The sequence below is a fragment of the Hypomesus nipponensis genome, chromosome 17, assembly GCF_054491055.1.
Source record: "Hypomesus nipponensis isolate SF chromosome 17, ASM5449105v1, whole genome shotgun sequence".
Classification (NCBI taxonomy): domain Eukaryota; kingdom Metazoa; phylum Chordata; class Actinopteri; order Osmeriformes; family Osmeridae; genus Hypomesus; species Hypomesus nipponensis.
The window spans coordinates 8,765,001-8,779,837 of NC_140377.1; the positions used below are offsets into that span (position 1 = coordinate 8,765,001).

The following is a 14,837-nucleotide window of genomic DNA, read 5'->3' on the forward strand; positions in this document are numbered from 1 at the left end:
GTGGGGGAGGTTTCTTAAGTTGGAACGCTGCGCCCAGAGCTCCCATAGATGAGTCAGAGGAAGCTGAAACGACAGCTGAGGCTGTGGGAGACCCCCGAGGGGCCCACCTCCCCCCCCATCACCTCACCCATGTCCCCAGACCAGGCGCGGGGACATGGGAGTTCCTGCTCCTCTTACTTCTTTCGGCGCATGAAGCTGAACCGCACTATTCAGGAGCACAGGCAGTCGTCCTACTGCAATAGCAGGTACAGATATTCGGTCCACGGCCCTGGCTCTCTCTCTGTCTTTGAGTCTGCAGGTCACACTAAACTTCCATCATCTTCCTATTACAAGTCTGTAATAGGAAGTTATTACAGTAGGTCCTGCAATGCTGATTTACAAGTGTATGTGTGTGTGTGAGAGGCGGTTGGTGTGTTTTTATGTGTGCATCTTTGATTGATTGGCGTCCATATATTGCGTCTAGGTTTCTCACATTGTTGTTTTATTCATTATTTATTATTTATTATGTCTGTTATTTTTGACTCCTCTCGGAAGACGTGTGCACATAGCTGTGTGCAGGGATGTTGCTGAAGGTGGGCAACATAGCTGTGTGCAGGGATGTTGCTGAAGATGTGCACATGTGTGCAGGGGTGTTGGAGCTTCCCTTTCTCTTCTACAGGAGGGCGACACAAACCAGTGTTGTCTCCCAAAGCCTCCATAGACTTTAGTGTTTAATAACAATTTCCCCAGAGAATGAAACCATTGAAAAAATGTCATAACCTCAGTGCATGAAATTCGATTTGAGCACAAAGCTGAAATCTAACTGTGCATATGCTCCCCGTGTTAAATACAGAAATCAAGTTGAGGAGAAGTAATGATAGTTTACAGAGGGTTTCTTCACACCTTCATGTTGATGTACTTTTCATTACTGAGGAAATTGCCGCCGAAAAATCCTTCTTTAATAAAAAAGGAAGCCTGTCTAACCATTAGACGCATGTTTCTGTGTACACTTTGGATAAGCTCTCGACTAAGCTTGTGTTTGACTGAACTTTTTGGAGATTAGTGATAATCTTGTGTTTGGGGTTCTCTGTTGGTCTTCACTGGACAGGAATGATACGCTTCTGGGAGCACCACAGACGAGTCGAGTCGCGTGTGGGGGGGTTAAAAACCCACTTCCCCCGTCAACTTCATCCGGAACATCTGTCTCTGTTTCATTTTTCAGTTTTGACTCTGAGAATGGGGCCTCGCCCGGTCGAAGCCCCATGGATTCGCAGGCGAGTCCCGGCCTGGGGCTTCACCCCTCCTTCCCCCAGAGTCAGCGCAGAGAATCCTTCCTCTACCGCTCGGACTCCGACTATGACATGTCTCCCAAAACCATGTCACGCAATTCCTCCATCAACAGTGAGGGGTGAGTTTTGACCCCTCAGCCCCCCCACCTCCCCCCACACACACACACACACACATACACATTGACCAGCAATCACACAGACGTCGAACAACTGGCTGAAAAACACAGTTCCGCGCCCTTGATCACCTTGATGTGATCGCTATACTTTACACACCATACAATTGCAATCAACTTGCGTAGCAATTATAATGATTATGATTATAGCAGATTTATGCTAATGAAATCATGATAAATCTTGTTAGCGTTATAGCATTGTCAGCTTGTGTGTCAGACTCTAAGATGAAGACATGTCATTAGTAATGTATGTGTTTTGATCTGTCGAGGTTTGTTGTGTAAACCACAGGGTAACTAATCTATCCGTGGATGAAAATGCTCTCTCCCTCACTCTCTCCCCACCTGCACCATTCACATTCATGCGCTCTCTGTTTCTCCCTCTCTCTCTCTTCTCCATCTCCTTTTCAAGGCATGCAGAGGACATGATAGTCACTCCTTTTGCTCAGGTATGTCCTTGCTATGCTGTTTACCGCTTCAGCCCATTGATTTAGATCTCTAATTACGGGGAACTATTTGAAGAGACGGAAATGAATATGCAGTGAATTTAGTCTTTGCTTTACCCCTCCACTCCACTCGCCCTACCCCCACCTCCCCTCCTGTCCTTCTCTCCTCAGGTGTTGGCCAGTCTACGAACTGTAAGAAGCAACTTCACCATCCTGGCCAATGTCACAACACCCACTAACAAGTCAGTATCAAAATGTTAACCCTTTTCACAACATCCCGGGGACTGGTAGTCTCTCTCTCTCTCTCTCTCTCTCTCTCTCTCTCTCTCTCTCTCTCTCTCCCTCTCTCTCTCTCTCTCTCTCTCTCTCTCTCTCTCTCTCTCTCTCTCTCTCTCTCTCTCTCTCTCTCTCTCTCTCTCTCTCTCTCTCTATCTCCCTCTCTCTCTCTCTCTCTCTCTCTCTCTCTCTCTCTCTCTCTCTCTCTCTCTCTCTCTCTCTCTCCTCTCTCTCTCTCTCTCTCTCTCTCTCTCTCTCTCTCCCGAGCTTCTGTCTGTGTTTTGTCACTGTCCTTCCTCTCACTTAAATAACCTTTTGTCCTAAAAAGCCTTTTTTTCTCCCATTCTGTCATGGAATGTGGCAGAGCTGTCATTGCGTATTTGTGACCGTGTGCAGAGCACATCATGTCCTAAACGTCTGTCTCTTATTTGATATGTTCTGGAAATGGAAATGGTCAATAAGGCTAAATATACCTTCCTTTGTTAGAGACGGGGGAGCATGAGTTGGCAGGCTTTTAGCATCAACATGCAGTACAACAATGCAGCATAGAATTATCTGCAGCTATAATTAGGCTGTGCTATGTCCTAACAACCCTCCCTAGTCTGCCAACTTAACCACTTAGGCTATGTAGAGAAGCGGGCATATAGAAGATTTAGAATATCGGTTTGGTACGTGTGTTTGGTTTTTAGTTGACTTCTTTTTTTTTGTATAGATTGATATTATTATGGAGTTATCCATGATACTCTGTGTTTGAAATAGTCTTTACAGTCGTTAAAAAGGAATGGTGAAGATCCACTGGACCTTGTCTCATCTACTTCAGGTGTATGCTACTGTAAACTGTCTCTTCTCCATCAACTGTGTCTGTGAGCATGTCTCTTAGCGTCCAGCAGAGGGCAGTAGTCTAGGCCCACTCTCATGTAGTTATCTATTTGTCCACAGGAGGTCACCAGTGACAAGCCAACCTACTGTTCCCCAGGCAACGCTCTCTGGTAGGCTTTCAGCAAAATAAAAGTTACACACTTTTGTCAATTCACAGAATTGTGAATATTCTTTCACACAATCATGCAATTGAAATATGCACGTGTTGATTATGCTATAACAATAATTGAAGATACACCAACATTAACAATTCTAACAGTTCCCAATAGCTCTACCAATCATTTCTCCTTGATCTACTTTAGATGTAATGTATCTCTTTGATAGAATTTAAACAATGATCAATAGCTATGCGTTGGTAGAAGTGGCACGTCAATCACAATCCACAAGTCCTGGCGATTGGAATTCCATGCCAAGAGCAACTTCTCTTTCATATTGCTTCACATACATTGTGAAATATTGCACGGCTTACAGCACAACCTAGACCTGCAATATACTGTTAAAACACAGCCCTCATGCCCCAAGATAGATTTATATTTACTTTTAGCACACTCTTATCCAGAGCGACTTACAGTAAGTACAGGGACATTCCCCAAGGCATGTAGGGTGAAGTGCCTTGCCCATGGACACAACGTCATTTGGCCGGGAATCGATCCGGCAACCTTCTGATAACTAGCCCGATTCCCTAACCGCTCAGCCATCTGACTCCCCATATAAATAATAGAGATGACGGTCTGTCTTTAGTGTACAGTATCAGGGCTGGGCCTATACATTCGGCCGGGAATCGATCCGGCAACCTTCTGATAACTAGCCCGATTCCCTAACCGCTCAGCCACCTGACTCCCCATATATATAATAGAGATGACGCTCTGTCTCTAGTGTACAGTATCAAGGCTGGTCCTATACATTCGGCCGGGAATCAATCCGGCAGCCTTCTGATAACTAGCCCGATTCCCTAACCGCTCAGCCACCTGACTCCCCATATAGTTAATAGAGATGACGTCTGTCTCTGGTGTACAGTATCAGGGCTGGTCCTATACAATTGCCTAGCAGGTTGGTGTGTAGCCAGGGCCACAGTAGACTGATGCTGGCCATGTGTCTGTCCCCTCAGAGGAGACCTATCAGCAGATGGCCAGGGAGACTCTGGATGAACTCGACTGGTGTCTGGACCAGTTAGAGACTGTCCAAACCCATCGCTCCGTCAGTGAGATGGCGTCCAACAAGGTACCTCGACGACCCCGCTCGCACCAGGCCACTCGACTCGCTCTCATGCTGCACTGCACTGTACACCTCATAATCCCATCTTCTCTGGTCGTCCTCCACGCATAAGTCGTTTTCGCCGCCAAACTGTCACCGCATCCCTGACTGTGACCTCACAAGGTAGATGTGCCTTGTACTTACCTCGGGTCATACACATGGTGGAGACTCCTTGAGGCAGTGGGGCAGAGGATCCTGTTGCAAATGAATATGTGTGGGAAAAAACGTTTGTGTGACTGTCGGGGAAAGAGCTATGTGGTTTGAGCACACCGTTGCATGAGCTGTCAGATTCACTCTGATTGTGAGGGTGTGGTTGTGCTTGTGTTTGTGTGCAAAGCAGGAATGGAGGAGAGATAGATATAGAGAGAGAGAGAGTCAAGGGGCTGATGGTCTGTGGGAAGGAAGGACAGAAATGGGAGGGTGGGGGGGGCTCGGGTCCTGATACTGATGTTTCTGCTGTAACCTTGGTTGCTATCCAACAGCAGCAGGGTCTGCCCTTCCCTTTTAGTCATTGGCTTGCCACTCTGACCACAAAGCATGTGATTTGGGCATCGACCAATGAAAATCTCCGGCAATAGTCTTCAGTCTTAAAGAGACAGAGCTGTGTTCAAGTGTTATGTACCCTAGAGCCGAAGTAACATTTGACATATCTGTTTTTTCTCCAAAAATGGCTTTGGTTCATGTAGGCTTTTGAGTAGTTCTTAATACAGAAGAAAATATATGCACGGGTAGAAGAGGGAGGGTGGGAGATAAATAGTGGTGCATAGATCTGTGCACTTGCGTGTGTGTGTGTGCAGACTATGTTTGTGCATATGTGTGTGCATGTGGTGAGAGAAATCACATGGGAGACGGCGAGTGCGCAGCAGAGAGAGGATGACGCTGTCTGTCAGCAAGCAGCCAGCACATATATGGGAAACCGCACACAACGTGGACACACAAGCATAGAGTCACCGTCTCTCACTCGCCCTCACTCTCTCTCTCTCTCTCTCTCTCTCTGTCTCTCTCTCTCTCTCTCTCTCTCTCTCTCTCTCTCTCTCTCTCTCTCTCTCTCTCTCTCACACTCACACGCATTCTCTGGCAGACGCACATGCCGTCAGCAGCACATGCGCAGTCGGGCCGCGAGCACAGGCAGGCACGCGCGCGCACACTCACACGCGCATGCAGCCACACACTGGCTGGTTGGCTCGCAAGGTCTGTCTACGGCACCCGGAGAGACAGAGCGAGAGGCAGCGCATCGGAGGACGAGGAGACGACAAAAGCTCAGCACCAGGATTACACCCTTCGGAATCTTGACCGGCAGAGGCATGGACTGAGTGGGACGGCGTCTGGGGATAGCACGGGGTAACGCATCTCACGGGATACAGGGCAGAGGGACAGACAGCGCGGTGCCGCACCGTTGGGGTTTGCCGAGGCACAAGCGGGCTGATGCACGGTGGGGACTCTGGGCCGGGCCCCTGGATCTGCGCGGTGGGGGGAGGGGCAGCAAACGCAGAGAGGAAGCGGGAGCCTGTTTTTTCCCAGGCCAGAGCGGATGCTGTGATACCGTTCGCCTGACCGTCTGCCACTAGCCCGCCCGCCCGCCCGCCCGCCCGCCTCCTCCTCTCTCCCCGACTCTCCGTCCTCCTCTGACTCTCCCCGCGGCTGTCCATTTTCCCCCTCCATCACCTTGCCGTCTGTTCTCCCCCCCCCCCCCCTCACCTCCGTTGCTCGACTCGTCTCGCTTCCCCCTGTCATCGTCCTCTTTCCCTCCCTCTCACCCCCGGCTGACTTTCATCAATCCCTTCTCCTCTGCCCTTCTATCTCTCCCCCCCCATCCCAAAAACCTTTTTCTTTTTCCTCTCTCCTTTCTTTCCCTCCTCCATTGCCTCCTCTCTGTGCCCTTCAGACGGTGTCTCTTTCTCTTTCGTTGTCGTCCCGCCCCCCCCAGCCCTCCCCTCCCCAACCCTAGCCCACCACAACCCCAACCCTGCTGTGTGATTCGGGTCAGTTCTATTCACCAGCTGGGATGAGATGTAGTCTTGTCAGCAGACGGATCCAGGGGGCTCCTGGCCTTCCCATCAGGGAGGACCCTCGTCGGAGGACCACACTGGGGCCCGGCGCTGGACTGACAGGGGCGCCCGGTCCGGGGAGCGCCACATGTACGGACGGACTGTGAGCCACTGCAGCCTCTGCCCTCGCCCCCTCGCCCGCCTCGCGGGGCAGTTATCGCTCTGGAGTGTTCCGGCCTGGCCGGCTGCGGCCTCTCCCCCCACACCTTGACGACATCCACATGCCGCTGGGGCACTCGCAGTGCCCCCACCCCGCTCCACTACCGCACCTCCTGCCTGTGCCAGCACCAGGCCCCACAGCCCGTCACCCTCAGCATGGGTGTGGTGGAGGCCATTGACCCCGTCCCTTCACCCTGCCCCTCACCTGTACCGGGGGGCTACCGGCTGCCTCGCTCCTCCAGCTACAGCCCCCTGCAGGGGAGGGCGGGGGCCGAGCTGGACCTCGGCGCAGCCGCCCCGGGGGTTCTGGATGGGGGTGGGACGGCGGCGGAGCGCAGGACACCGTTTGTGGACCTGTTCTGTGAGACCTGCTCCAGACCCTGGCTCATCGGCTGGTGGGACCAGGTAGGGCTGGGAGGGCTGGGAAGGAAAACCAGGCCACCCCGAAGGCCATCGTGGATTGGTTGTTTTGGAGGGTCAAGATGTGTTCTCATAGTTTTGTTTCCCATCTTTTGTTCTCATGGTAGCGCACTGCTAAGTGTCTTGGCAGTATCCAATCATTTTCTTTCAGCGTTATTCTTTTAGATTTCCATGTTTGTGTTGAAATCGAGAGATCCCAGAGGACTATTTGGGACAATAGGAAGTACAGACCAGTTGATGTGGTGTGTTGATGTGGAATGACTTTAAGTCTTGGCATCTAAAATAGAGTGGAAGTTGGAGAGATTTGTTTGTATTTTCCCTGACCAATTCAGTCTTTCAGATCCCCTGCATTATTTATCTTTGCGTTCAAGGAGAACACGCAAAGAGTTCTGAGTGTATTAACCCTAAACTTCACTCACTGCTGGCTGTTATACGGTGAAAGAGTCCATTACGTGTAAACAAATTATGGTAGTCTCTGTTTTGAATGTTGAGTATTTCAACTACAGAGTACATACCCTGAAGCCGAAGCTAAGGAAATATGGCAGAGGGACAAAGAGAGGTTTGAAAGTCTCCTGCACACCTGCTACCTCATCCCTCCCTCCCCCTTCCCCTCCCTTCACTGAGACTGGCCTCAATAAGCCTCCAGGTGGCGAGGCTCAGTGTCAGTGAAGGGCATGCTTCACCTCAGAGCCCACCTGTCACAGAGACATCCTGCCTCACTGCAGTGTTCTCCTGGACAGCTCCTTCTCTGTGTTTTGCTCTGACCCAGGAGGATGGATGCTGTGTGCAGTGTGCTTGTTTCCTTGACGAGGAATAGAACAACCGTGTATCTTTGGGAGAGCGATGCTGATGTCTTTGCCTTTGACCGTGTTGTTTTGATACAGTCCCCTCCCCTCCCCCCCCCCACCCAATCGCAGCAAGGACTATGCCCATCTGACCAACTCACCCAGAAACATGCAGCAGAAAGATCCCATTCTCCTCAGAAAACATCCGAATGTTTCGATATGTGAACATTTCAGGGGCAAACCATTCTTTTAGCAAGAACAACACGTTCCAATTTCATGTTCTCTTCATGAACATACTGCAGCTTGTGGTGGTTGTAATGTATGTGCGTAATATGCCCCAATGTCGAGGACTGAAATGTTTTATTGCAGGAGTGAGATAGGAGAGACACACTAACCAATTTGTTTTTCTGCCTGGGGGTTAAGGTGTTGATTTCAAAGGTTGACATCTATGGGCAATTGCTAAGCCCTTTGTAACACTGATCATAAGAAGGACTACATAAACAAGATGTGATTTGACGATTGTCTGATGATGTTCCTGGTCCATATGGCAGTTATCAGAGGATTGACGATGCCCCCCTTGCTTCTATCACAGCTTTGGCTCGGCACCTTGTGTTGAATTACTCAGGAGGAGGAAGTGTGTGGTCGTATGTGTCTCTGGTTGTGTCGTTTGGCAGCTATGACTCAGCATTATGTGTCACTGGGCTTCTCTGGACACCTGCTTCCCGGTGGCTTCCTCTTGTCTGACAGGTTTAGAGAAAACCTGACTTGGAACATAGAACAAAGCGTCCAATTGGACCGGAGAGGAGAATCACATAAGCCGAGAGGAAGACGGGGAAGAAAATGCTGCGGGGATGAGTAGGAGAAGGGGAATGATTCCTATGGCAGAGACACAAATGTTTTTTAAGAGGAGAGTGGGCAGGGTTGTTTACCGTGAGAGGCAGAGTGGAAGAGGGGAGGGAAAGAGGAGAGAGATGGCGAGAGCAAGGGAGGGGAGGGTTGACCTTGGGAAAGGTCAGACACCTGCCTTCTCTCTCAGATTGTCACCCAAGCAGCCGTCGCTCTCCCATCATGCTGCAGGACTGACTGTGAGGAGGCAGTTGCCAGGGCAACCTCTCCGGTTGCCATGGAGATTACTATGTGTGAAGGATCAGTCAGTAGGACACAGACTAAGGGGTCTGGTCCGAATCGCACTGCGCCTGCACGTGACTGGCTAAGATCACAGCCATCAGGATTGACTTTCGTTCCTCAAACGCAATCCTAGTTTGGTTGAAATATGTCTGTGTGCCTTAAAACCTTTCAATTTTGCATGTGCTTACTGTCCTGTCATGTCTGCCGTTGACATTGTATACATGTTTACATTCTGGCAGTCAAGGACAATGGCACAGTGTCATATTACAAAGGGAAAAACACTGGAACACCCATCTTATCATTTCTGAGCCATGCTGACATGTTTGCTGCAGTGAGCGTCTGGAGGACATTAAGGACATGAATGGTTTTCTGCTCATGGGACGTTTCTCTTTTCTAAGAGGACAAAGCCTGGATTCAACACGGCTCTCATGTCTCCCTGCCAAAATTCCACATTCTTAGGCATCTGTGCAAATTGAAGAGAGTTGGTTTGTTAATGGACTGCATTTTCTTGCCTTCTCTTTTTGCTAATTGTTTAGTCGTGTCGCTTTGAAGCCTACCAAACCACATGTTGACCTCTCAGATCCACTGTCACCTTATGTCTTGACGTCCGTTATATCAGTTTTAACCCTCTCCATCCGTTTCCTCTCCCCCTGTTCTCTCTTTCCTTTCTCGTTTTTTTCTTGCTCAGTTTAAGAGGATGTTGAACCGGGAGCTCTCCCACCTGTCGGAGATGAGTCGGTCAGGGAACCAGGTGTCCGAATACATCTCCACCACATTCCTCGGTGAGTCAAAGTCAAACCCCCCCCAGCGCACCTCGAGTCCATTCCTCTGTCTCTTCCTCCTCTTCGATCCAGCCTCTGCTGCGTCTGACTTGTGACCTCTGACCCCCCTCACCCCCCCCCCCCTCCCGCCCCCAGATAAGCAGAATGATGTGGAGATCCCGTCCCCCACCCAAAGAGAAAGGGAGAAGCCCATGTGTCACATCAGCGGCGTGAAGAAGCTCACACACAGCTCCAGCCTCTCCATCTCTGCCATGCCTCGCTTTGGAGTCAAGACTGAACAGGAGGAAGCATTAGCCAGGGTAGACTTCTGTCCCTTGCGTCACTTTCCCAGTACACGCGCAAGAGCTTTCGAAGGCACTAAAATGAGTGACATATCTCCCATACCACGTTCAGTTGAATGAAAATGCCGCCTGGTTCAATGCACTGATGCCTGTGTTGATTCTGTCTGTTTTACAGGAGCTGGATGACTTGAATAAGTGGGGCCTTAATATCTTTCATGTGGCTGAGTTCTCCAATAACAGGCCTCTCAGCTGCATGATGTTTGCCATCTTCCAGGTGGGTAGGGAAAGTCTCTTTGACCCTCTTGTCGTTCCGCGATCCCTCAAACGGGTCACGCGTCACGTTGGCGTCGGCGCTCGCTTCCCGGAGTTCCGTTTGACCCCATATGTGTCTTGTGCGTTGGATCCAGGAAAGGGATCTGCTGAAGACGTTCAGTATCCCGGCTGACACCTTCATCACCTACGTGATGACTCTGGAGGACCACTACCACGCCAACGTGGCCTATCACAACAGCCTCCACGCGGCAGACGTGACCCAGTCCACACACGTGCTGCTGTCCACCCCTGCTCTGGACGTAAGACCCAGGCTCCTGGCACTCATCCACTGACATCAAGTGCAAACTGTTCCCATGCTGGGTAACCCTTTAGGTCCAGGTGCTTATAATGAGAGTTGGCTCATAGGTAAAAGGCCTTAGTAAGTCTACTTAACACATTCATGTTCAAAGCATCTTATAAGGGCCTTATTACCTAATAACAAGCGCCTTTATCAGCTTACAGTGACACTTACCCGACACCCTAATCCTTTCTAATATTATCGTCACTTTTATAGTCTCGTTAATAAGCATCTTATAAGGGCGGTCGTTTTTTATGAACCAATGCTTATTACAAGCACCTGGAGTGTTGCTTCGTACTGTACCTTGGCTCTATAAAGGAACATCAGAGGAACCTTTGAATAACTGTCTTTCTGTATGCAAACCTCATGGAGACTGTGTGCTGAAAGCATAAAAGCATGGCCACATGCACACTTCCTGACTGACCTCTCATTCGCCCGCCCGCCCGCCCGCCCGCCTCCCACTTCTCTCTCCGCTCAGGCTGTCTTCACTGATCTGGAGATCCTGGCTGCGTTGTTTGCTGCTGCCATTCATGATGTGGACCATCCTGGAGTGTCCAACCAGTTCCTCATCAATACCAGTGAGTGGAAAGCCCTCCTCAACACTGTAGCGCACCATTCAGCACTGAATGCCGGGATGACTGCACTGCAGCATTGCTCATTGGAGTATAGCTGTTTCTGGATGCAGTATGCGGCTGATTCTGATGACAGCCACAGCGTAATACGGTTCAACCCGTACGACACCAGAACATGAACGATCACCTGACCATCAAACATCGATTTTCCTGCGTGTGTTCTGACCAGTCTGTACGATGGCTGTTGCTCTTCCCCAGATTCGGAGCTAGCTCTGATGTATAACGATGAGTCGGTTCTGGAGAACCACCACCTGGCTGTGGGCTTCAAGCTGCTTCACGAGGAGAACTGTGACATCTTTCAGAACCTTAGCAAGAGGCAACGCCAGAGCCTGCGCAAGCTGGTCATCGACATGGTGAGGCCCAGTCGCTTACCTGCTCGGCTTGACTCTTATGTCACCGAGGGGCAGCCTGCAAGAGTCCCATTTGGGCATTTTGGTGGTGCGATAGTGTTTCATCTTCTACTTCCTCACTTCTTTCTTCAGGTGTTGGCAACTGACATGTCCAAACACATGAGTTTGCTAGCAGATCTAAAGACCATGGTGGAGACCAAGAAGGTTACAAGTTCAGGGGTGCTACTGCTGGACCACTACACCGATCGCATTCAAGTAAGCTTTACCGCCTCAGATGAAGTTCTATTGTAAACAATGTCATTTATAGCAGGAAAATGATCAGCTTTTTTAGGGACTGGTACGCCTCTTGTTTGGGCTATGTGTATACACAGTGCCATGTTAATTTTGTGTTGTGTGTGTGTGCAGGTGTTGAGGAACATGGTGCACTGCGCTGACCTGAGCAACCCCACCAAGCCTCTAGCTGTGTACAGACAGTGGACAGAGCGCATCATGGAGGAGTTCTCCAGACAGGGAGACAAGGAGAGGGAGAGAGGCATGGAGATTAGCCCCATGTGTGACAAACATACAGCCTCGGTGGAGAAGAGTCAGGTATGCCCAAGCAGGTCCCACAATCACATGCACAAATCCACACATATATTACATTTACATTACATTTAGTCATTTAGCAGACGCTCTTACCCAGAGCGACTTACAATAAGTACAGGGACATTCCCCCCGAGGCAAGTAGGGTGAAGTGTTTTGCCCAAGGACACAATGTCATTTTGGCACGGCGGGGAATCGACCCGGCAACCTTCTGATAACTAGCCCAACTCCCTCACCGCTCAGCCATCTGACTCCCATATACATATATACATGCGTTGCTCATTCGTACGATGATGACCAGTCCCCATCCCTTTTACCCTGGTGTAGGTGGGCTTCATTGACTACATCGTGCACCCTCTGTGGGAGACGTGGGGGGACCTGGTCCACCCGGACGCCCAGGACATTCTGGACACTCTGGAGGACAACAGGGACTGGTACCAGAGCACCATCCCCCAGAGCCCCCCCGAGCCTGTGGACGCGGACAAGGAGCTCAACGTGTGCATCGACAAGTTCCAGTTTGAGCTCACTCTGGACGAGGACAGTCACGCAGAGCACATCGAAGAGGAGGAGGAGGAGGGCGAGAGACCCACGCCGAACCACCTGACGCAGGGCCGCCGCGAAGGACAGAAGGACGGGGAGAACGAAGGGGAGGGAGGCGACGGAATCGCGGAGGAGGACGAGAACGCCATCGAAGAGGAAGGGGAGGTGGTGATGGAGGAGGACGAGGAGGGAGGAGAGCAGGGGAAGACTCGGTTAGGGGGTGAGGAGGGGAGACACTCTGACACGAGTCCCGTGGAGGAAGAGGAGGAGGAAGATTCATCCTCACCAGCTGATGACACATGAGTTTTTGCCCCACCCACCCCCACCACCACCCAACTCACATGCACACACATTCTCTTTATCCATCTTTATTTTTGATGGCAAAACCAAGAACAAAAAAAAGAGTTCATAAACAATACAGACCTTTAAATCTATTTTTCAAAAAGGGAACTTAATAATAATGCTTAAAGCTAATAACACAGCAACTGTAGATTTGACGTGGGAGCTGAAGTCATTCCAGCAAATATAATCTGAGGAATTGTGGATGAAAAGGCATGAGGAAACACATCAATAATGGGCCATCGAAGTCGGTGTAGTACTCTGGAACTGAAATGTACACATCAACACATACAGACGCATACACATACACCAAAGTAGTCATGTTAAAACACACAAATGCACACAACGCGCACAGACAAACGCACACATAATACACAGAGTCACTCAAACACAACTGCACACTTTTAACACACTTGTGTGTTTTGTGTGCGTGTAGATGGGGTCTTAGATTGGTTCTGAGTCTCTTTGGAAAAAGCCATCTCTAAGTGGAGTATTAAATAGTGTCAGTCAGTATTAATAGTTCATGTTTGTCAGAATCTCAACAGGAACTCTGTTCTCCTCAGAAATGCTACACTTCAGAGTGACTTTTTTTCCATTTCTGTCGGAAAGAATAATATGGATCTATAAAGCAGATGGAGAGGAAGAGAGGAGGAGAGGAAGGGAGGAGAAGAGATGATGAGAGGAAGATAACGATGGAGAGGAAGATGCTGCGATAAAGGGACCTACAGGTCCCACCCCTCTTTTCCCTTTATGAGAAGTGCTACCGGTGCAAGATGGCTGTGTGCCTTTCTGAAACACCAGCTCCCTGAATGGAGCTGCCGTGAAGCAATGCATCGTGGGACAGGAGTGTTTGCTTTTGTCTTCATTTTTGATTGTCTCTTGAGATCTATCTTAACTGTTCTTTATTTACTGTGTACTTCACGAGCTCAGTTTGTGTCTGTGTTTCTGACATGTTTTCAGTCGTAAGTCTTCCTTTGTTGCTCTTTTAGTAATGAGATGTCTCAAAACTCTACAAAGAGCAGTCACTACTACTACCACACCTCCACTATACCGCCAATAGACTCTTTCCTGCAACTGGGTTTTCTTCTAAGAATGACTTTTTTTTACTTTATGAGTATAAGCCATGTAAATCTTTGGAGCATACGTTATGCCTATTTTCTATTTATCAAAGTTTTGCTGAATATGTTGAACACTTACTAATAATTTCAGCAGCAGCACTAATTCCATATTTCATGCAAATTGTTTGTGTTTCACTTCCAGTCTCTCTTCACATAATGCTTCTGTTGTCACCAAAACATAAGATTAAGAGTTCAGTGATGGAAAAGGTGCTCGCAGAGGGCTGAGGGAGTTTGAGGAGAAACAGTGATTTTAGGGTTTGAAAATCAGGGAGCAGTACTGGTTGGAGGGGAGAAGCTTTGCCAACAGGAGGACTGGCAGTCCCAAATCATCCTTATTATATTTGAAGCTTTTTTGCCTTAATGTCACATGCAGGACACATGCTGTGCCTGCCACTATGTAGATTTATATGATATATTCAAAAATATCCTAGTATATTTATACCATGTCTGTATGCCTCTATCTGTGTGAATTGTCTTTACACAATTTATCCAGTGTCCTGCATTTTAAAGAGAAAGTGTAACATTGCTGCTACATAATCAATATGTTGCTACAATGTTATAGCCAATATTAAGAATGTGTTGTGATGGTCATGAGAGGACAAACCCACATTTCAATCCCCACTTGAGGGGCCTCTTTGGGGGAGGGTTGCTTTTTACCCTTTACAGTTTTGCTTTAGGTGGAAATTAGCAAGACGTGGGTATGGAGGTTTCTGATGATGAATGTGAAGGTCCATGTAGAGAGAGAGAGAAAGAGAGATAGAGAGAGAGAG

The 14,837-nt window shown here is 49.2% G+C and overlaps 1 protein-coding gene across 1 annotated transcript; it reads left to right on the forward strand.

Moving 5' to 3' along the window:
- The first annotated feature begins 1,202 nt into the window (after positions 1-1,202).
- Positions 1,203-14,837, forward strand: pde4a (phosphodiesterase 4A, cAMP-specific). Its single transcript, XM_084677292.1, has 14 exons — positions 1,203-1,387; positions 1,851-1,887; positions 2,056-2,126; positions 3,100-3,149; positions 4,148-4,260; positions 9,522-9,615; positions 9,751-9,914; positions 10,072-10,170; positions 10,304-10,468; positions 10,985-11,084; positions 11,337-11,491; positions 11,621-11,743; positions 11,894-12,076; positions 12,398-14,837. The coding sequence occupies exons 1-14, from the start codon at positions 1,242-1,244 to the stop codon at positions 12,911-12,913; spliced, it is 2,016 nt and encodes a 671-aa protein (XP_084533418.1). The 5' UTR covers positions 1,203-1,241; the 3' UTR covers positions 12,914-14,837.

Coding starts and splice junctions, on each gene's coding strand:
- pde4a (XM_084677292.1), top strand. CDS start 1,242: ATGGATTCGCAGGCGAGTCCCGGCCTGGGGCTTCACCCCTCCTTCCCC. Junction 1,388..1,850: donor TCCTCCATCAACAGTGAGGG/GTGAGTTTTGAC, acceptor CTCCTTTTCAAG/GCATGCAGAGGACATGATAG. Junction 3,150..4,147: donor TCCCCAGGCAACGCTCTCTG/GTAGGCTTTCAG, acceptor CTGTCCCCTCAG/AGGAGACCTATCAGCAGATG.